The sequence below is a fragment of the Notolabrus celidotus genome, chromosome 9 (assembly GCF_009762535.1).
Source record: "Notolabrus celidotus isolate fNotCel1 chromosome 9, fNotCel1.pri, whole genome shotgun sequence".
NCBI lineage: Eukaryota > Metazoa > Chordata > Actinopteri > Labriformes > Labridae > Notolabrus > Notolabrus celidotus.
Window position 1 is genome coordinate 24,900,713 of NC_048280.1, and position 22,789 is coordinate 24,923,501.

Below are 22,789 nucleotides of genomic sequence, written 5' to 3' on the forward strand. Positions count from 1 at the left end.
GTCCTGATACACACAAGGCTTGTAAGCTTTCATTTAATTTATTGATCTGTGTAAACTCTCTGCAAAATCTTTACATGCAAAGTTATTTGCAAACATACATATTTCCAGTGCATGCACTATCTATGTACAAATACAGAGATAAAGCAAGAAACATTCCACTGAACTGGCAGAATCAAGTAGAGGACAGCTGTGAGTTTAGCCCAGAGAAGCCTGTTAGAAAAAACTATAGATTATAATTGATATTGTCATCATCTGATGATCACTGCAGCAGTAGCACAACATAGGACAGCATGTGTGATGCCACTGGTGGGTGTTTGGATCACCGCCACAGGGCAGGTGTAGTAGCTGTGCAGAGAAAACAAGACACTTAAGAGATTTAAATGTGTATGTACAGAAAGTCTCATTCAAAGAGTGAGATTCATCTCAACTTCTGCTACTGAGTCATTTGGCTGAAGTCTTTTGTTGATATGCTCAGTTGATATCAGTATATCCTGTGGATGCAGCCAATTCAGATTACACCATAGTCACCATAATCATGCAGAATATGGCCTCTTGTATATGATGTATTAACAGGAATGTTATGGGCAAGAGTGTAAACATTTATGAAGTACAATAGCTTTAAGTTCTTACAAAGTATATATATCTTGAACCACAAGACATTTCATGCATAGGATTTTTTGTTTTTCGTCTTTATTCTTACATTGGAATAACTTGCAGACAGCTGTATAAATTGAGGTCATTCCACTTTGTAAGGTGTGCTTTCCTTCGCTTGCTGTGATTAATAAACTAACACCCACTTAAGCCTCGTATGATTGGGGCGTGGCACAGGAGAAAGAGCCCTGCTTTGTGCAATGTGGTGCGTTGGGGTTAAAGCAGGCCACGTCTGCCCCAGGCACACCAGAGTCACGAGCACAGTGCATGCAGATAAAGCTGCACATACTTATGACATAGCTTCTACCACCATTTCCTCCTTGTAAGGGGGATTCAGTTAAGAGACCTGACCGTGTGCGTTCTGTGTAAACACTACAGTAGAAAACCTCTGAGGGGTCAGAGTGAACCACGAACTTCAGAAGAGCAGAGGTAACAGGAGGAAAAGCCTTTTTTCCTGCCTAATCTCGCCATAACTAAGAAAAAAGTTCACTTCTAAGTTTCTCTGATCACAGGTAATACTTTCATCAAATAAAATTTCACAGCTTCACTAAGCATACATAAAACTCCTAATGTTTAACTGAGTGTGCTATAATTTTAAATCACAAATTAACAGCACCTGATGAAAGAATCATCAAGCTTCATGGTCCACTGACTTATGACTCATCTGTGTATCAGATGTCTATCCTAACCTGAGCAATGTATCAGTATGTAAACATTTCTTCATGGGAATATACAAAATGCTGAGGACAGTGGGCACAGGTGAAATTTTTGAAGGTGCAGCTGCATGTTTCCTTATATCTGTTGCTTGGCATGCTCATACAGTTCCAAGTGTTACACATACAGCGTGATATTAACGTGACAAATTAAAGAAAAAAAACACCCTGACAGTCTAATAAATTTTAAGCATGAGCTCAATCAAATTTTTATGACTTTAAACATCAGTTTTGACCTCATATGCCATAACATATTGCTATTCCTGCTCTGTGCCAGTGCAATTATTCATCTTTATTTTCTTAAGCAAAGAATCCGTCAAGTTCAGCATGTAGCACAACACCACGAGAGACATGGTGGTATGTGTGCAGCTCTTCACTGACAGATGTCTCTGTGAAATGTTTATTTCTTTTATGCCGTGATTTTTCCCAGAGGCAGATTAAGTATCAGCACAGGCAGATAAACTGTTAATAAGAAGACAGGGAAGAAGAGTGTACTAAATACTACTACAAGGGGAGGAGGTGAATTAGCCTGTGTGATGGTCAGAGAGTGAGATAAAATAGAAGAAAAGAGCATTAAGAGATGAATGCAAACCAAAAAGAGAGGTTTTAGCTCATGCTGTGTGCGTGGTTAATCACTAGCTGTGTGATTATCGTTGTACAAGGTGTGCCAGCGCTCGATCCTCTTGTCCTTGTTCTTTAGACACTCGTACCAGTGCTTCAGCCGCTCTCCTTTGGCAGTGATACCCAACTGGCAGCCACCTGTCGGATGGAGGTGTGAGAAGGTAGGCGGTTTGGCAGGTGACAGTTTCAATTATGATGCAACAAAGCAATGATGCTTATCATAATATTTACCAATGTAGTCATTGGACTTCCCGATATCGTAATCCCACACGGAGATGTCTAAACTCTTCTTAGCCAGCTCACTGTGTTTGATGTCGTAGCTGAATTCCTGGCATTTGAACAAGACGGTAAGTCATTCTTTTCAGAGCATATACCAAACAGTATGTACATTAAATTAACAAACAATCGGGGATAGGGTTTTAATGCATACTATCTGCACACTTTCTGCACATTCTACCCAGTTATTACTGATTACAGCTTCTTCAACAAACCTCATTAAATTCAGGGTTTAGAGTCCTTTTCTTGATTTGTGTTTTGCACTTTCCTTTTTTCCCCATGTCAGGTTTCAGACATCTATAAAATGCACACAAACAGAATTAGATGTATGCATTTACTTCAGTTGAAACTCCCAATATGAATGCACTCATTATCCTGTTCTACCTACATTTTGACATATGGGTCAGAGTAGCCATTAGCGTCCATGGCAGCCAGGTGAACGCAGCGCACAACACCCACGACGAGACGGTTTGTCTGGGTGCTGTACATGAGGGACATCAGAATCCGGCCACGCTCTTCCGCCTCTCCGCCCTCTTTCCCTGGCTACAGTGAGACAGAGCAGAGGGAGGAAGAAGGGTTCAGTGGGTTTCATAATAAGATAAATGTGAACTTCTGGAGGAATCTGTCATGTTAGGGCATGCTGGGAAATAAAAACATTGCCTCATCCTCGTAGAGAGCGATGCCTCTGGCTCCCCCGGCTGTTGCAGTCCTCTTGGTCTGCGAGGTGGAGCAAATTCACTTTGTGTCAATAAAAAATCCAGACAAGGAGAACAAGGGTGTGTTTAAATGTAATTGAGTTCTACTCACAGGGACAACTCTCTCGAGACACACGTTGAAGTTTTTCTTCGTGTTCATCTTCAGTTTCTTCAGTGCCACTCGGGTTTCCCCGATAAACTCATTATGCCCAAACTTGTCTTCATCACAGACAGAGAGCCTACAGAAATTAAAAGACTGTCTTATTCACAGAGACCTAATACGTCTTTATAAGAGTTAACTGAGTGCATATTAAGTTTGAAACAGGAATTGAGGGCTGTTGTAGCAAAGAGAGGGATTTAGATCGGATTGTCTGAGGTACACCACCTGAGGGTTTTACGCTGCATGTCGTCATCTGTCAGGCCATGGTAGGTGAGCGTCTCATTCCACGCAGGGTTGCGGGTGTTTCTCAGGGTCTTTGTGCGCAGCTTGTTGGACTGTTTGATGCAGGGTAAACCAGGACAAGGAAATTGAAACATCCCATACCTCTGGGGTTTGTATCATTTATCACAGGGTGTATCTACATGTTGCTGATTCCCCTGTACAGGGAATTTTTCAACTCTGGCTTGACCTAGCTTCACCTGATGCACTCAAGAAACTCACTACACTACCATTGTAATTTAATACTGCAACTTCTCTTCTCTCTTAATTTTGAATGTTTAAATATCTGTGTCTGGATGTTATCCCCCTGCACATCAAAGGATTTTGTCTATTCAAACCACAAGGTGTCAGCCTTGAGCCAGAAAATCATCAACCCATCACACTAAGGCAATCTCAAATCACCACCCTTCCTCTTTGGATTAGCAGGATATTAATGTAATAAATCTTTCAAAAGAAGTAAAAGCTTAATGTAAGAAAGGTGTGTCTTTTACCTTACTAGCCCCTGGCAGCAAATGAAGCTTCACGTAAGGATCTGCAAGTCCATTTGAGTCCATGGGCTTCAGTCCCTAAGAAGAAACGGAGCACACCACAGTCATCACATCATTGAGTACAGCAATTAAGCTAAAGTGCCATTCAGGAGCATTTTAACATAAAGCACTTGATTGTAATCGTCCCTTTGTGTGTGAGAACGATGAGGAGAGTGGTACCTTTGCTTTGAGGATGCTACAGATGAGGCTGTTGCTCTCCTGTTCATAGTGCAGACTGAACTCCAGAGAGCCCAGAGTGGCTGAAAGAGACCCAGACCAATAGTTACATTTGACTACAGAGAGGCAGCTAGTCTGCTCTTGAATAATTTAGAGTATAAATACAAGGAGACATTGTCTTGTAATCAAACAACACTTAGTTTGTAATGAAGGGAGTATAAGTACCAGAGATATAAACAGATGTTAAGGATGGCCTAGAAAATGTAGATTTAAGGCTCAATCCTTAACCATATCACATTCACAACTTTCTATTTATCTGGAGAAGAAAAATTAATTTATCACAAAGCAGGAGCGTATACAGGAAATCAAACAAACACTCATGCCTCAGAGGAAGACGTTTGGAAAATAATACTCTGGGTAAGCAAGAAAAATCTGCCCACACACATTTTGTTCGGAGGAGTTTCTTTGCCTAGTATTGCTCTTGGGGGACAAAATGATCGCATGTCAATTTGTCAGTTGTTTTTTTAAACTGGTAACTTTTCTGGGCTGAAAATCAAAATTAACTTGGACTCCAGAGACACAAAGCTCCTCTAACAAGACTAAGAGAGTCTTCAGCCATGCCAGCGCTTCTGCAGGACAACACAACACTTTGAGATAAATATGCGAATCATAAGAATGCACCTTTCATAGAATAAAATCACAAAGTGATTCACAGGAAAACTATTCAATTTAAAATGAAATCATAAAACATTAAAATGAAACAGACTATAGCATAATTAAAACATTAGTCTGTACAAGGTGAGTCGAAGGCCTGTTTAAATAAATGTGTTTTTAAGAGTTTTTTAAAGGCGACAACAGAGACAGCTGAATGAATATTTACAGGAAGAGTGTTCCACAATGTTTGGTGCCACCAATTCAAAAGCACGGTCACCTTCTGTCCTTAGACGAGCTCGAGTGACAACCAGCAAGCCCTGGTCAGAAGACCTGAGTGACCTACTGGTGAGGTAGTGGTGGAGCAGGTCGGCGATATATTCAGGAGCCTGACCTTGTACATTTAGCAGGTCAAATCTTGATGTCTACTATTTACCATAGCATGTTCAAACGCTAACAATTGACTCAACACTTTACATAAAGTACGGCTGAGGCTAACTTGAATGTCTTTAGTTCTGCAGGGATTTCATAATTTTAAAGAGTGAAGTGATTAAATCAGATGATGGACTAGTCAAGCGCAATTCTGTTGAACAAACGATACATAGCTTTTATCAAGCTTACGCCACCAGGACATTTAAATCTATGATACTGAAGAAGTATTAACCAGATGAGTACCAAAGGACTTAACTGTTCTCTCTATCAAATGTCTGCAGGGAAAATGCACCATTGCTATTTCTTCCATTTTTAGACTAGACACAGGAGGATTTGGTCAAACACAGGGGGAATCTATATCCCATTAGCCTTGTCATATCTTAAATTATTTGCACAGCTCCATATTCCCGGACCTCGATAAAGTAAATTAATCGCCAACTCCCCAGAAAAGTGACAAAAAGGCTGTTTAACACTGCAGGCGCAGAACATGATAGGCATGGCACCATTCATACCATTAAGCAGGGAAATGGGATGTTTGAAAAAGGAATTACAGCTACACTACTGAGGTATCACTATTGATTTAGTGATTCACATCTTCCTCTCACATTGGTTATAGTGCTCCAACAACAAATGGTTCTTATCATTCGTCATTTCCTGGCTAGATCAATACACATTGCCAGAATGATACTTGCTGTTTGTGAGGACTATTGGGCAATTTGTGGATATGAGTTATTACCGGCAGACTAAGAGCCAGAAATCAAGCATCAACACGGTGTGACTCAGAATCTCAAACAGGAGCAGAGATGCTGCCAAATTGAGGTAATCAACAAAAATACTGTAAGCAGACTTACAATATGTTTAGCTTGGCAAAAAAAAAAAAGACTCCACCATGTTGCCTTTAATCTGAAATGAAGGCAAGGAAATCACTCATGTCAAATTGACCATGAGGTGAAATCAAACTGGACACCTTATACCTCACTCTATGAGAAGAGAGAGCAGATGGTGTACTCACTGGCTTCATCAGAGTCATAGTCGTTTGTTTCCTCCTCCTCCTCAGCTGGGGGAGGCTGCTGGCGTGCGGGAGGAGCACTGTAGGCTGCTGGCTGCCTTCTGTCATCTCTTACTGCAAGGGGCGCTCTCTGCTCTGGAGGCACTGCACCAGAGGAGGAGTAGGCCCCTCCTTCTCCTGCCATCGGACCTACAACCACATTAAATCAGCTAATACTGCACTACATTTCGGCACTGGGGGATGCAATATTTATGTAAACCTTGGGATTGTAAAGCAGAGGACGGTGTCTTAGCTGTCTCTCACCCTGCTGCGCCATGCTAGCTGATGCAGCTGGCTGAGGTCTGGAGCTCTGCACGGGCACCATCTTCTTCATCACCACCGGGCTGCCCTGTCCTGCCTCTTCAGGGCCGGCCCCACCCGTAGCCATGCGCACAGCTGAGGGTTTAGGGGCCACAGGTGGGTAACCAGCACGGCCCTGTGGCTCTGGTCCTAAAAATAAGCATGAAAAGCATAATACAGTAAACACACAGACACACAGTATACATGAGGGAGAAGTGAATAATCACACCACTTCAGGCTCCTACTGCAGTGGAATCTGTAATACTCCCTAGTCTCTCTGGATACTTTTGATGTTGCAGCTTTTTCGTTGCAAAAGCAATGACCTACATACACTACAACAAGCTGTGGCAGCCGACTACTGTATACGCAGTAACTATAATGTCTGCTTTTCTGCCTGTGCTGACACCTCCATTGTGGTGAAAATGTATTGCTAGGTAATCACACTAAAAGTGTGTGGAAACAAAATGTGACCCATCATGCCAGCACCACCTGGAGGCTCATGCCATGTCACAGCATCACACAGCATGCACCTTCCGACAGACTAATTGAGCTCTTCTTCCCCCTTCCTCTGCAACAGTAGGCGGTGCTGCTGTATTTGGGAAGCAGATAAAAGGTTTGAAAAAGAGCACTGAGAGGTGGGGATGCAAGAAGACCTGTTTGCAGATGCTGATCTAAAACAAACTTGAGGGATGGGGACTTTAAGGTTGAACTGAACTTATATTTTCCCAGAATACAAGTCTATGTTTACTCTATTCTTGGTGTTAGCTCTGACTTGTTTTATCTGTCAGAATGTTTTTAACATCAAAAAGAAATGTGACTGCCGTTTCTTTAAAGAGTACATTTCTGGCTACCAACTGCCATTGTTCAAAGCATCTAAATTGGTGCATCTGTGATTCCTGTTCTGTCTTTTTGTTAGTCTGTGTGTCCATGTGCTTTGTCAGTCTGGTCTTTTGATATCACATTTTGAATATTAAATGACACACAGCTAACACTCACTTAGGGTTGCCAACTTTCTCACTACTAAATAAGGGACAGGTGCACGGTGCCATTGTGGTGTGAGCATGATGTGTGAATTCAGCGTATATTCTGATTCTGATTCAACAGGAAAGGCAGAAAGCGTATCTATTCCCTTTAATCCTTACTGTATCATTATGTAACCTCATATGAATAAATCTCAAAGAAACCACAATTTGGCTCTTTACATACAAAAACAGGCAAAAAAAAATTTAATGAAAAAGAGGAGTATGACTCCCCCAAATGTACTTTTTCCATGGATACTTTTTGCTGCTCTTGACTGACTCAAGCAGTCTTTTGTCCTTTTGCACAGCCAGAGAGAATTCCTTATATGACAAGTCACAGTTTACAGATATTTGAATTTCCTTTTTGATGTCCACCAGAGAGAAAATCCTCTCCACACTTTTTTGCAGGACTTTGCGCATTTGCGCTTAGACTGCATGTGAGGGGGCCTGTGATTGGATGACAGGGTTGTGATTGGCACATGATCCACTGTGGTTTTATCTGATCTAGGATCTGTAGAGTGCAGTCTGCTGTATTTACAAGAGCTAATAGTCAATATACGGGACAGTTGAGGTTCCGTATGAAACAAACCGATTTAGCCCAATATATGGGATGTCCCAGCTGATTCGGGACAGTTGGTAACCCTACACTAGATAGCAACTCCTGTAAAATACACAGTCAATCAGCATTCAGTATACAGCTGCCAATGACTCAGCACATGTAGAAATAGGGCTAAGGGGCGCTGGTGGCCTAGCAGTCTAAGCGCCCCACATACAGAGGCTACAGTCCTCGCCGCAGGGGTCGCCGGCTCGATTCCCGGCCGATTGACCATTTCCTGCATGTCTTCCCCCGCTCTCTACTCCCCACGTTTCCTGTTTCTCTTCAGCTGTCCTATACAATAAAGGCAAAAAGGCCAAAAATATAACTTCAAAAAAAGAAATAGGGCTAATATGACAAAGCTATGCTAACTAACTATCGAGTACATTCAGAGTGTAAGGTTGTTAGCTTTCATTACTAGCTTCATGAAAGAAATGCTAACATGGGCCTCGCCAAGTGTTTAAAAGGTGCAATAGCCAATGCTATATGCTGCTAGAAAGAGAGATAAAAGCTTCTTGAGTTAATGTTTCCACACAGTGTGGTTTTCTCCAGACAGTAGCAACAATGCTGAAATTAATAGCACATTTGCTAGCAGCACAAGACATCAGCTGTCAGTCTGCTTGGGAAGCAGACATTTCTGTAAATGTTTTGTCAAGTTTCTTCGTCAGTTAGTTTATTTTTTTTCTGTAGTTATCAGTTCCCTTTTTGTTTCACCCTCATCTTGAGTCTGCTAACACATCATATACTGGTGTTCTGAGTTTCTTGCCTGTGTCAATAAGTGCTACGCCCTGATTGTTACCACCTGTGCCTTATTAGCATCTTCTTCCCAGTATATTTTGTCTCTTCTATTCTGCCTCATTGCTAGTTTGCCTTCATTCTTCATGCAAAGTTGTATGACCTCTGCAAAAGAAAATACACTCAAGTGTTTTGACCTTTGTTTTGTTTTGTTTTCTTAACCCAGACCTTTTTCATATTGGATTTTCCTTTGCCCTTTAGATTAAATTTGCTTTATATGATTACCTTCAAGGTTTGAACCCTTTCCTTCATTATACACTGTAAGCAATGGTCTCTCCTGTGTTCTTGATTCCCAGTCAATCATACAAGCTAGTTTGGGGGAAAATATGCATAACATCTGTAACATATAATTTCTTCATTCCAATAATAGGAACAATTCCAATCTGTCTGTAAAAACAACAGCCAGCTTCCCTAAACAACTGAAATCTCTCACGCAGTTTGGGCAATCTCTCAGATACATTTTTGAGGTAAGAAAAAAAATAAAATAAAGAAACTTGCCTGAAACTTGCGCCTCAGAAGCAGGAGCTTGATTCTGTCTCTGACCTAAAAGAGACATAATGTAAGCCAACAGTTAATGACAGCAGTCTTACAGATCAGTCAAAAATAAGATCTCATGAATACCTAAAGTTAAAATTCAGAATGATGGAAAACACAACAGACCAAAGCCATGGGGAAAATCTGTTGAGTCTACCTGGTGGTTGTGGTTGGCCTTTGGCCTCCTTGGGCCCGGGGGCTGCTGGCCCCTTGGGCCCTTTAGTATTTGTCTCTTTTTGTTTAGATAATGGCATGGGTGATGGCAGGAAATGCTTGGGAAACCCTTTGAAGAACCAGGCACCAGATCTCTTCCACACCTGAGAACAACAAAAAGATAAATCAGTCACATGGTCTTCTTTTACACTTCTAATTCCTTTATTTGTACACTTATGTGAAAAGCTCTCACCTCTCTCTGTTCTCTGCAGATCTTGCATAGCCAAACAGCACGTGGTTTACTGCTACACTGTGTTCCACACTTAGTACACATGTTCTACATGATAAGACAAAACAAACACTTCAAGCTGCCGTTAAGAGTGTTTTAAACACAGTTCATAGACCTCTTATGCTTCCTCAACTTTAACAGTGTTTTTATTTTGACTTGCAATAATTGGGTGACTCATCATTAGCTACCTTTTTGCAGTCCTCACACACCACTGAGCTGACCCCGGGTGATCCCAGCTGCTCCCCACACAGCAAACAGCGGGACAGTCCGTCCCCGGCCACAGTCTTCTTCATGTCGTCCAGACGGTTTATTAACCGCCTGAAACAGCACCAGATTCAGTTTTACTTTAAATGTCACTGTTAACTAATTCTGTTCACAAGCTGTGTGCAAGTCTGGGGATTGCCTTATTTATTTAATAATCTGTAGATTTAATAATTTCTCACCCAATTCTCTCCTGCTCCATGGCCTCCATTTTTTCAGCTCGGGCAATCACACTGTTTATGATCTCCTTTTCTTCATCTGTCAGGTCTGGACCAGGCCCAGGGGCCTGCTGCATGGTCCAGGTGCCCCTGTCAGCCAAACACAGCCTCAAGTTTAAGTTAACCTGATTTATGGTCCAATTAAATTATATCTAATCAATTGCAAATTGAATGTTAGGTTGAACAGAGCAAACACAATGAAAATGTGTGTACTCACTGCTCTTTCTCACTTTGTAGTAGATCACACACAGGTGAGATGCAGGTAGAACAGAGGAAATGACTGTTAGTGCACTAATAAGGCAAGTTAATAAAGTTAATGGTACTTCAGTGTTCCAACAATAATGCTTACCTGGCATGCATGCTCTTTTGCCTGTCGTTGGACCCCCAGCGATCTGAGCCGCTGCTCATCACTGCGTCCGTCATGCTGCACTACTACAGTCTACTGGAAGACAGAAAGAGATGAATTCAGCATGAAATAACCAAACTATCTAAAACTAATGTCCAGAAAAAATGCAAACTCTGCACTACGGGCTCTTACTTTGAGGGAATAAATGGTTTTGTTAAGTATGGTCGTTCATCATCAAACTATGACTTGATTCTGACTTTCAGCCAAATTATTAAGTCCAGAGCCTACACTTTTAGCAATTCTTGATGTCTTTCTGATGCAGCCTTGACTTTAGGCCAGTCCCATCTAATCAAAAAGTACAGTTTGTACAAATAAATGAGCTGAGACGGTGCTGAACAAACACCAGACACTGAACACATATCATTCACTGAGAGGTATCTGGAAATGAGTTCAAATTTCTGACCAGCAAATACAACCATAGAAATAAACAAAAATCCCTCATTTTGATAAAAGTGTAATCACTACTTTTCCATTCATCCACTCACTTCCCAAAGATTTGCATATCAAGCCAGAGAGCCCAAAAACTTTTATCTTTCCATGGCAAGTGTAAGCACATTTGGTGCCAAACTCACAGCCAATCAGAACTTTGTCCTCTTGCCAAGCCTATTTTGTAGAAATTGTTCCCCAGACATATTCAAGCAATAAATGGACACAGGGAAAACTCTAGACACAAAAACAATGCCCTCATGCACGAAGTGATTCGAAGTAAATCACGTTGAGGTGGGTGGCGCAGTGTTTAAAATTTAAATGTGCTCTCTAAATTGATGGAAGCACAGCCAATTATTTTAGCAGCAGTAAGGATTTTCTTCCAGTTGGTGTCTCAACACATTTCAAAGAAACAGATGGTTCCATATAGCAGGAGTGGCTCCATTATACCGCCATACAGAGAGAGGAGGAGGAGGAAGAGGAGGAGGAGGAGGAGGAGGAGGTGAGTTTACGCTGACAGGGATGACTAAGAGTCTTTTTCTCCAGTGTTTCTGATTGTTCATGGTGTGGTGGATAAAGCTAAGTGATTTTTCTAGTTCTCAGACACTTGTAATCTTTCTTCAGGGATGTGGGTGCGTGGTCCGGTGTCATGGGGGGAGGGGGGTGCTGATGAGAAAAATCTGAGGGAGATAGTTGTCAACAAGACAGTACTTTTAATTTTATGGATGGTTGTGTTGACAGAGCATACAATGTGTGTGATGACAGAAGGTGAGCTTTTCAAATTGTTTGTTTGTGTACATGGTGTAAGAAAACAGACTGGGAACTGAGCCCGGAGCAAATGGTGACAGAGGAAAACAGTGAAGTGTACCCATATGATACACCAACAATGTGATTCAATCTCAGAGTGGCATGGCGCAGACGATACAAAGATGTCAGCAGATATCACTGAAGAGATGCCCATGAGCAAGTCTGCTCAGTGAGTATGGGTGCCCCTGCTCGACTGCCTCAGAGCAGTTTGAGATTCCTGCAAAACAGTACATTGGGTGACAGCTGCCACAGGCAAGACAGGAGGGAAGAGCCCTGTGTGTCTACAGGGAAAGCACCAGCAGTCAGGGAAGACCAACAAAATCTCGACACAGGGCAAGAAAAGAAGAAAAAAAGGCTTGTTTTGGGCTGTGATGTCAGGAATTGAAATGGAGCTGGATGATGAGAGTGCAGGTATCGTGTTGGAGAAAGGCAGAGATACATAATCTCAGATGAAAAGCATAATCATAAGGCTAAATGGAAAATCAATGAGTTTCACTTGTCGCCAGCTACTCCCATCACAATAAACCCTTGGAGAAAGTGAAAGAGGCAGCAAATAGAAGGGTAGCACTGCTGCCTTTCTTTTACAGCTGCTCGTATTCTGCTGCGTAACATCAGTAAACACACCTTTTGAAGTCTAATTTGTTGCTGCTCTGCCTGCAAGATTCATAGAATAACAACAAATGCACTGTGCTAACAATAGACACTATGGGTGTGGGCTTCTCCCTCTGATGCTGCTGCTGCATCCAGCCAACAACAGCGGCAACGCAGTCCACAGGGAGCATTTGTCTTTTTCCACTTTTCAGAGGCAGGCTGACGCTTCTGACATCACTCTTAGTGCTATGTATATCCTTTACACTCAGGCTTCACGTGCCAAAATGAACGATCCCACTTTTGTCTAAAATGATTGTCCCGGATTGAGGTGGATAGAGAAAGAGAGAGAGACAGATGGGAGGAGGCATTCAGACTTGGGCTGGGTAATCACTGACTCAGACAAGTCAGAGCGCTCCGGTGTCGGGGGGGATGGATGTTACCGCATCACCGAAGTGGACTCTCTGCTGAGGTGACAATCCAATTAGCATTCAGGAGATCGTCTGAAGGATCCTATACACACACTTCTCTCATAAAGAGCTGCCAGCACAGGCTTTGATGCTCCCGACACAGAAAAGCACAGCTCAGTTTCATCTACTGTGCTGTCAGAGGGGGTTCACATCTCAAACAGTTTTCAAAAATGTATCCGGGCCCAATTATAATGGACTGTCTCGACCAAAATGTCATATTGAGCCTTGTTATTCTGCATTTATGACATCATTGTGATTCTCAGACTGTCATTTTCCATGTTGCAGAGGTTATAAATGCAACTAATCTGCGTCATCTGTGACTCTCACTTGGTGCAACACTCATCTTGTGCGTTTTTTCCTCCCATATAAAATGACTCAGGCAGGTGGCGGATCCTTCTCTAGGGAGCAGCAGATATTTTCCAAACTGTCACAGAGCGCTGGTGACGATGCTTTCAGACGTGGTGGCCTACAATTTGTTGCCCAGAACTGTGCAAACAACATAAAACACAATAGGGATGAGCTGTAAGAGATCACATGTGGTCGGACAACAGCAGAGCTCTGACTCCAGCTTCTGCACAAGTCATCCACACAGCAGGAGCCTCCTGTATATTGTTTCATGTGGGGGTGGGAGAGGACCATTTTAGAGGTCTATATCTACTCCTAGGGGCCTGTAAGAAAAGTCAATACAAATCTGCATCTGTGCATCTTCAGGGATATATGCACACACAACTCCCAGAGCACACCCTACACACTTCCCATCCATCCATTTTTAGCAACACAGTGATGCATTCTCCTTGGATACATGAAAGGAAACACTCAGCATGAGTAACTAGCTTTAAGTCTTATTATCAGGCACTTGCACATATTGATGTTGTGTGACTTTGAATAGCAGGTGCATGAGTCATTACTGCAGAATATATGGCTGAAGAAGAGTTGACTGGAATCAAAGCATGTTGTTACAGCCGACAGCCTGATGTGTTTTCTTTTTTTTCCAAGACTCTACTTCTTGCCTGAGGAAACGGGAACTGAATAAAGCGTAGAGTGACAACAAAGCAATGGGGCATTGATGGATTGAGCCAACATGGATCATTATGGATACAGCACTGAGTGAGAGCTTTAGGGGGGTTGGGGACAGAGGGAACACAGCCATCTTGCTTGTACTGACATCAGCAGAAAATAATGTGTAAAAGCATGGTGGTTCATGTCTTCTCCAAGTAAAGTCAATTTGTACACTGAGAGTGGGTTTTGTCAATCAGATTTCTCTTACAGCCTGCTTTGTGTCCTATTTGTAGTCATATTGAATTTAAAGAAACTTAATTCCAGGACAACAATTCCCTCGCCGTTCTCAAAGAAGGACATTCCTGAAATGGGTTAATGAGAATCGGAGATCAATGCAAAGTCCCACAGTTGGTTTCACTTTAATTTATCTTTAATCAGGCCTCCATTTATATTTTGTTGCCTGAGGCTAAAACTTACTTATGGAGGTGTAATGGAGGTCGGCTTATAGCTTAGCTGAAGCAAACCACCGAATCATTCACCAGCAAACCTTACCATTGGCTCCTCCAGAGTCCCTGCGGGCTCAGCTCAGCACTTTGCTCCAGGACCACTTTCCAAGGTGCTGATGCTAAGTAGATGACAAATTGGTATTCATGTCAGTGATGCAAATCCATCCTACCAGTGAGTTAACAATCCTGGTGAAACCATACACATTTTTTTTCAGGTTGCTCTATCATTAATGTTTCATCAGCTATAACACACGGTGCCTTTTCCTATTAAAAAAGTCCAATTACCTCTCAACTCATACACATTTTTCACCATGATGGGAGAAAGTAGCTCGGCTATAACATTTTTTCATCATAGCCATTACAAGGCTTATAGTGCCTTGTTTGACCACATTCATAATTTATCATGAAACCATAACCAATGTAGTTTCACCAAGACACTAAAAGGGCTCATCTAGCCAGAATTATTAGTTATATGTAGCATAGATGTTCTGTTTAAAACTAATGTCATACTGTGCCTTCATTTTATTACACAGTCCACAATAAAAAAAGATGATGAAGTGGTTATAAACTAGAATACATATGTTTCTTTTAAGCTGTGCCTTAAAGAGGTAAAAAATACAGCTTAAACACTGCTTTAAAGAAAAGAAAGAACACAACATTTTATTTTTTTCAGACTTTCTTTTCTCTACCATCTGGTCTGGTGTTAACCCAGATTGTTTTATGTATTATGGAACAGAACCCAGCCTGAGCTCCTCAGACAGGAGAGTCTTGGCTTGTCGACAGTTCTGACTAAAGTCCTGTGGTGATCTGGATCATCACTCATGAGAGCAGAGGACTAACAAAGGTCTTCTCTTCTAACATAAACAAATCTCTATCAATGTGGACTTATTTGAGCCAAATGTATCATATTAATGTAATATACATCTTCTGGTTACAGGAGGGCTTAGGATAAAACACAAAAAATACACAGCTAGGTTTTACTGTTGGTAAGAATGATCATTTACTTTCACACTAGCAGTTTAGACATCTTAATGCTAAAAAAGATGCCCCCCCCAAGAAAAAACAACAGCTTATTTTTACTTATGGACAATGACTACAGTAAAAGTGAATTCCATCAATAAGTACTGTAGCATTATTGTTGAGATGTGAGTCATCTGAGACCTTCAAGAAAACAATTGAAAAGCCTATACCAGCTGACAATAGCTTGACTCACACTATGTGAGTCACTTGAAGGCTACTTGTATGACGAAGTACAACCAACTGCTTCTTTATTTTCAGTGGTGACACATGTACACTCTAGTTGGTGGCTTTGATGTCAAAGGACAGTTTTAACACAAAGTAAAAGCTCAAACCTTGTAATTTATACCATCACACTGCTGGGATCAGGCCATAAAAGAGTGACATACAACAGATCAATGAGTACACCCTACTTTAACGATCAGTTTGTACAATGAAGTGCTGCATAATGTTGTTGGTTCAGATTACAATGAATGAAAACCACTTCCCTAACCCTCCTTTTCCAAGCATGTTATCTCCCTCAGGGATTCAGCTCATCTAGGACCTCAAGTGTGAACATTTTGTACATAATATAGTGTTGTGTACGCTGTATTTCATGCACACTGAGACGTATACCGACTAAAAAGTACAGAAACTTGCCAAATGGGCCCAAACTTGATTGAGTTTATGGCTGACATTTTACACTGCTTCATTTCGCTTAGGTCAAGGCACATAAACTATTTGCTGACTGCCCCCTTTAAAGTCAACAATTTGAATCATCAGCCAACAATGGACGACCAATAAAGTGCACTCTAATTTTGTCAGTCTGAACTTGATGATTCAGCCCTTTTTTGTAACTTTTGGCATTTAATACAGAGCAATGCAACAGCAACAACTACAGTCTGTTAACCTTTCATTCAGAAGGTTTTTAACAAATTAAAGTGATCAAGAACAGAAAAACAACTCAATGAATCTTTATCCAACCACAGTTAGTCTGTGTTCCTCTGATGCTCCATGGAAGGAGTTTGGGGGCTGCAAGCTGAGCTGCTACTGATATTAGCCCATGGCTGACTTAAACTCTTTACCCATTAAAATTAGACAATCAAAATGAAAGCAGTCATTTGAAACATTAAGAAAACAGTTGGCCAGACATGTCTGACAGCTGGCACCTATTGCAAACTCTTATGAACATGTATAAATGTATGTTAAACCGTAGACTGTACAGCAACATGGAAGACGCAACAGCTCCCAGAATGTGAAGCCAAAACATAGAGCAAATCGAATGGGGGACCTGAAGCATTCTTCCCTGGATCAGTAGCGTAGAGGAAGCATGGTGGGAAAACTGTAACTAACCCAGACCCAAGGGATCTTTAGTGGTGTATCTAGTTACATTCAAATTTCGATACTTGGATAACTACACAAGATTTATCATCCAACTATCATCCCTGGCAACGTTACGCCTTTGTCAGCACAGTAGCATCCTTGGAGAGAGACTACCTCAAGCACTAACTCACACAGTGGCAGATGATCATTCAGGCGCGAGCTTTCTGTCTTAGAAATACCAGCATTCATTTTTCTGTCCTTGATATTGAGGACAAGAATAAAGTGGTAAGTCGTAGTCTATTTGCAGGAAGGAAAACTTTGTCCACTGTAAAGACTAGTAATTCTAATCTCACAAAGTACGTAACCTAACTAAATGCTTCTACTAAGTTAGCTGCCAGAGATCTTGGTGCTGCAAATACGGGTGACCAAGGTGCAGCTCATGCTAGTTCGGCAGACCTCGTCCAACTCATCCATCCAAACAGTCAAGGCCAATGGAGAGAATAGACGCATGTTGTCTATATGCATATTCAATCAATGGCTAAAACATGAAGGCTGACAAAGTAATTTGGTGTTGCACTGAACTAAATAAATAGAAGCTCTGTATTGATTGGCCAAATCCAATTTTACTGACAAAATTTCACATTATTATTGGCTTCACACAGTTAACGAACATCTGTCACCTACCTGAGAGTCTTGCACTCAGCCAACATAACCCAGCCTGGCATCAACACACTAATTCTAAATTTGTCAAGAATTCTGACCCTCTCAGTGTATTTTTATTGCCCAGGGGGTGTAACCTATGGCAGCAGACCAAAATGCCTCTAAATACTTCAACCAAAGAGAGCAACGAAATATGTCACATTGAAGTTGCTTATTATCCTACTAGATACCTGTTGACATTAACTGAGGCTTATTCAAAGATCCAATCCATATAGCTCCTGCATGGTTAAAAATGACACAAAAGCAGTCTTGACGTGATTAGACAGGACCACATGGACGAAGAAAGTCAACACACTCCAAGCAAATATGAAAAACATGAAAAGCCTTATGTTGATGGCTACTGTAGAAACATAACGCTGCAACATTGTGGGCAACTTAAAGGAGGAGCTACCACCTCTGTGGACTAAAAGGAGAGGATTCTCTCGTTATTCATAAATGTTTTAGAAGTTTTGATCTGAACTTCCTTTTGGCACTTACTGTTTCCGGTTAGTGATTTATTCTCAGATTGTTTCATCATGTTCGGCCTCGTGTCCGTTAATCTAAAGCTGAGACGTCTTTCTACATCAGGAACTTCCTGTTTGTGCTCCTTCAAAGGTAAAATAACAATTCAGTCAATAACAGCTCTTATTTTCAGATGATAATACACCACTGAGAATTAATATTCCAATTCTTTTGTTATGTTTTTGTAATATCTTACATACTGGCCTGTTAGAAGATAATAACTGGCTAATCCACTTACTGAAAAGACAGCCACAAAATCTTTAACGGGTCATTTAATCTTATAAAGTAAATCCTCACAGTGTTCAGCTGTTGATGTACTCACACACAGGCATTTAGGGCGAGTGGGGAGAAACCAAAAGAAAAAAAAAGAGGTATCCACCCACTCCAAGTTACATGGCACAACTCCATCCACCCTCTAAAGAGGGACTGTGTGATGCCAGCACAGTGAGGCCTAGACCTGAGCAAGACTGTAAAGCACTGCACCAAGAAAACCCTCCACTGCAGGACGAAAACATCACTCAGCATTTCTTAATTATTTACAACTCCCGCCCCCCCCAATGCTTTTCACTTCATGTAAGTCCCCTCTTTAAGGCCTCAATGCATGCTTTATGTACTGGGATCTTTATGCAGAGAACAGAGGACCTGCGTAGAAATAGATCACAGAGAATCAGACAGATTACGAAATAACTGAAATGTATTTAAGGCAGCAGCAAGGATATTTGTTGTTGTTTAGGTCTGAGGCATCGACAAATTATCTGTGTTTTCAGTCAGACAATGCCGCTGACAAGGACCATCTGTGGAACCATCTGCAAGGACTCTTCACCCCTCCAATGTGAGAGTATTGCACCGTTTCACATACACACAACTACATCCTCTCAGCAGGCACGGCTCCAGGTCCCGCATGGCTGGAGAACAAACAGGAAAGACCATCCAGTGACCAACAAGCTACCATGCTGATACCCTGCTACCACTTTTGGCTGAGTCCAATGGACCTAAACGGGCTGGGCAAGGTGTCATTCATTCTTAATTTAACACAATACACACCGAGTAAGCAGCCCATACCCTGTGGGTCTCATCCACAGTAACCATTCTCAAATCCAACAGAGAAACATCCATATTTTCTCAAACATGTTTGATGCGATTCTGAGGCTTCTTTTGTCCAATCACTATTTTAGAACTCCAGCAGTAAACAACTGTTGAACATGGAGCACTCAATTAACAACACTCCTGTAAGAGCCTGCAGTAATTCTTAAATTTGCCTGGCTGATGGTGATTCATCCCTGTATGCCCATGAGGCAAGAGGTGGGTCTTTGAGAACTGGCCAGTCATGTTACTTCAATTTCCTCCCATCTTATCTCAGGGAAACAAGTAGAAGCAGACAGGGGCATTAAATCAGCGCAGTTAAAGTCTGTCGTAAAAGTACTAAGCATCTATTCCTTACTAACCAGTAGTGACCTGCAGCTGGTGGTCTGCTCAGATAAAGCTGCATGGCTGTGATCATATAAAGAAACCAGTCCGATCTCATATCAATCTGTCAGTGTAATGGCTGTGATTCTGTTTCTGTGCTGCTCTGCTTTGAAGATCTGGCACGGTTCAGCAGCTAGATATCTGATTCTCCCTCTTGTCCCACTAGCAAACAGGCAGGTACAACACCCCATGGGTGTTTTTAGCAAATCTCTCTTGGAGTAAGGAAGTCTGCTCTAGTCTGAAACACTGCGGCACTAAAAATAAACTGTGGCCCAACTCCTGCAAAAAAAAAGAAAACCCTGTGAGACTTGAAGATGTGACTTGAAATGCAGAGTTGTTTATCTAGATGTCACCCTGAGCTGCAGCCACAACACTTTTGCACAGAGTTGATTATAATAAGTCAGATTTAAGTGTCTTGAGATTACAAATGGAAGAAGACAGAAGTGAAAATTCTGTTTTTGGTCTGACTGTTTGCTCTCTTGGGTGCAACATTGATCACACCTGTCTTCTTCAATATGCCACAGTGTTGAGGCAAATCCAATCTCCTTTTGGAGAGGCCTGAGAATCGATTCACATCCAGCACTCTGATGAGAATTTGAAGATGAAGCCACTCCCCTCTGTCACTAATAGCAGATTAATGTTTTCTCTTTAAAAATGCATCAACGCAGCAAACAGACACCAACAGGTTTTTAGAGTAAAACGTGTGATTTGGGTGGTGAGCTCCATATATGGTTTATGAGGAGCACAGAGAAACATGGAGTCATGCACCTTTACCAACTGTGGCCATGGTAACAGCAAGATCAGAAGAACCAGAATGATTAAAAGCTGTGTGTGTGTGTGTGTGTGTCCAACAGTCTTTTGTTTGTAGTCCACGATACCTGTGCCAAATTTCAAAGCCTGTGCAGAACAGGCTATTGTTGCGTTCATAGTGGATCATCTCTTGAATCAATAAACATGTTTACAGCTTTTGAATGATGATGCACTTCGGATGCTAGGGAGCTCCTGGTTGAAAAGACAGTGTGGTTAGAGAAGAAGACAAGCTGAAGACATGGGATTCTGGGTACAGTTGGCGTGTATTCCTCAGCTTTGAATAATGCAGTTAGTGTGCAAAGCACTCACTTCATTCCTCCATCTTTTTAACCTTTTCCCTTAACACCCATGTTTCCTAGTCGTCGTCCCCCCCCCCCCCCCCCCCCCCGTCCCCCCCCTCGTCCCCCCCCCCCCCCTTCTCTCGTTCTATGAGATATGGCCTAAGAATCAATTTTCCTCTTTTGTCCCTCGCCCAAATCCGGTCTTTCTCTGGACAGGAAACAGAGGGCTGGCAAAAAGAGAGACACCCAGAGAGACAGAGAGAGAGAGAGAGAGACAGAGAGAGAGAGAGAGACAGAGAGACAGAGAGAGAGAGAGAGAGAGAGAGAGAGAGAGAGAGAGAGAGAGAGAGAGAGAGAGAGAGAGGGAGAGAGAGAGAGAGAGAGGTACCAGCAGAAGGGTGTCGTCCAATCACTACTGTGGTTGCTCATGTGAGAGGAGGCAGCTGCAGATATCTCTCATACTGTTCATTCAGTCTTTTCCTCCCCTCCCCCATTTAATCCCCCATGCTCCAGGTCTGTAGGAGGAGTTGGAGATGGTGAAACTGAGTGGCAGCTTCTTTTTTTCCTGTCCTCCTTCTGTATTAAAACCAGAAGAAATGAACCCAAAAGTCTGTTTACAACACCGGCGCTCTGACCCACAAAGCGTAATAACCCTCGGCTGCAGGATGAGGTAATATCACAACAAGTAGGAGGTTGTATCACCTGTCCTGTGGCACAGCTGGAGTTGAGAGCTGCCCTGCCCACATCAGCATTTGAAGGCATCACTCATGTTTTCCTCCAGTCTGCAGGCACATCAAACCCCAGCGTTCGCTCCTAAAAATCCTGCAGCAACGCCCAGGGACTGCAACCACACAGCCTCCCTTATGACTTGCCAGGTCTGCTTTCTCATATCAGATCAGCAACTCAGAAGCAGGAACACAGCCAGCTGCAATTCTTGTTTTAATTAAGGATTCATCAAAGCCTATGGAGCTACACCCAGAGCTACATTTATCAGCCATTCATGAATAAACTGAGGACATAATCACAACACCATAGCATGCTGTAGTAAAATCAATGCAACAATTTAAAATAAGAAGCTCAACCAACGCCTCTGCATTAAACATTCTGCAGCAGGGTACTGTTTTAATCAAGACATTTTTCCCTTAACAAAGGAATCAATCAAATGTTCATTTACATATTTTTTTTACCTCACATAGGTGAATTAGCAGCTGCTCCATGCACACTGAGTTACACTGAAAACATTTACACATTTTTTCATTCAAATGACTCAGTAAGTAAAAGTCTTATACGACAATAAAAACGTGTGCAATCAAATTAATAAACACAAGCAATAAAATGTGTTTCCTCAAAACAGATTATTTCCACTCCCACCCTCTCTCTTGTGAATGAAAAATATGCATTCATTCAACTTGCAAGTGAGACATATTTATATACTTAGTCACTCTTTCAATGCCATAACCAAACGATGATTATGAGTAAATGATGCAATGTTTGAAAATCCTTCGAAGGATATCATATAGTATCCTACCTGAGAATCCAGCCCTGCTTCTCTCCCTCCTCTCTCTCTCCCTCCTCTCTCTTAGGGAGCTGTCAGGGAATGATGCGGACTAAATTTCTGTGCAGCGCTTGGATCCAACCACGGAGTCAGTCATTGCGCATTGGTGCCTGTCACCAAAATCCAAGCTTTTGTTTTTTGCCTGGAGGAGTAGTCTGTTGCAAGATGCACAGCGGACCTCCACAATGCGTGGGAACTTGTCTTCTATTCTGCGTGGTGGATGGAAAGCCCTTGGTACCCTGGGAAGGAAACCCCTGGATCTGAAGTGATAACACTGATGCTTAAGTGGATAGTCATCACCTGATCCGATAGTCTCTGTTACAGCGAGTAGTGTCTAAATTTGGCTTATCATCAATGCAGACCTTATTAAGAAATCACTGTCATCTTTTCACATCACGCATTTGTTTTGTTGATATCCAACCGTGCTTTTTGTCTTTTCACACTGATAAACAAGATATGTTTTTACTCAATGTGTGGCTTTTGTGTATGATTACAGTCTTATCTATTTTTACTAATTTAGCCAGGTTTTCTGTGTTTATT

General features: G+C 41.9%; 1 protein-coding gene across 3 annotated transcripts; it reads right to left on the reverse strand.

Annotated features, from left to right (window-relative positions):
- Positions 1 to 19: 19 nt before the first annotated feature.
- LOC117819539 (rabphilin-3A-like) lies at positions 20 to 22,786 on the reverse strand. Of its 3 annotated transcripts, XM_034692963.1 has the most exons (20): positions 22,223 to 22,786; positions 14,643 to 14,715; positions 10,744 to 10,836; positions 10,612 to 10,623; positions 10,359 to 10,484; positions 10,104 to 10,233; positions 9,880 to 9,963; positions 9,631 to 9,790; positions 9,438 to 9,482; positions 6,495 to 6,680; positions 6,195 to 6,380; positions 4,103 to 4,182; positions 3,887 to 3,961; positions 3,342 to 3,451; positions 3,069 to 3,195; positions 2,922 to 2,978; positions 2,650 to 2,804; positions 2,477 to 2,558; positions 2,217 to 2,313; positions 20 to 2,123 (listed from the first exon to the last, which is right to left on the reverse strand). In XM_034692963.1, the coding sequence occupies exons 3-20, from the start codon at positions 10,815 to 10,817 to the stop codon at positions 1,993 to 1,995; spliced, it is 1,917 nt and encodes a 638-aa protein (XP_034548854.1). In that variant the 5' UTR covers positions 10,818 to 10,836; positions 14,643 to 14,715; positions 22,223 to 22,786; the 3' UTR covers positions 20 to 1,992. The 3 variants fall into 3 exon arrangements, with proteins under 3 accessions (XP_034548854.1, XP_034548855.1, XP_034548853.1); XM_034692964.1 differs by lacking the exon at positions 14,643 to 14,715 and having other exon boundaries at positions 10,744 to 10,833; XM_034692962.1 differs by lacking the exon at positions 14,643 to 14,715 and having other exon boundaries at positions 22,223 to 22,785.
- Between the last annotated feature and the right edge of the window lie 3 nt (positions 22,787 to 22,789).

Excerpts from the sequence above, each read along its gene's own strand:
- LOC117819539 (XM_034692964.1), bottom strand. The coding sequence starts at position 10,817 with ATGACGGACGCAGTGATGAGCAGCGGCTCAGATCGCTGGGGGTCCAAC. Across the intron at positions 6,681-9,437 it reads TTCTGAGGCGCAAGTTTCAG|GACCAGAGCCACAGGGCCGT; the intron begins GCAAGTTTCTTT and ends GCTTATTTTTAG. Across the intron at positions 2,979-3,068 it reads GTCTCGAGAGAGTTGTCCCT|ACCAAGAGGACTGCAACAGC; the intron begins GTGAGTAGAACT and ends TCCACCTCGCAG.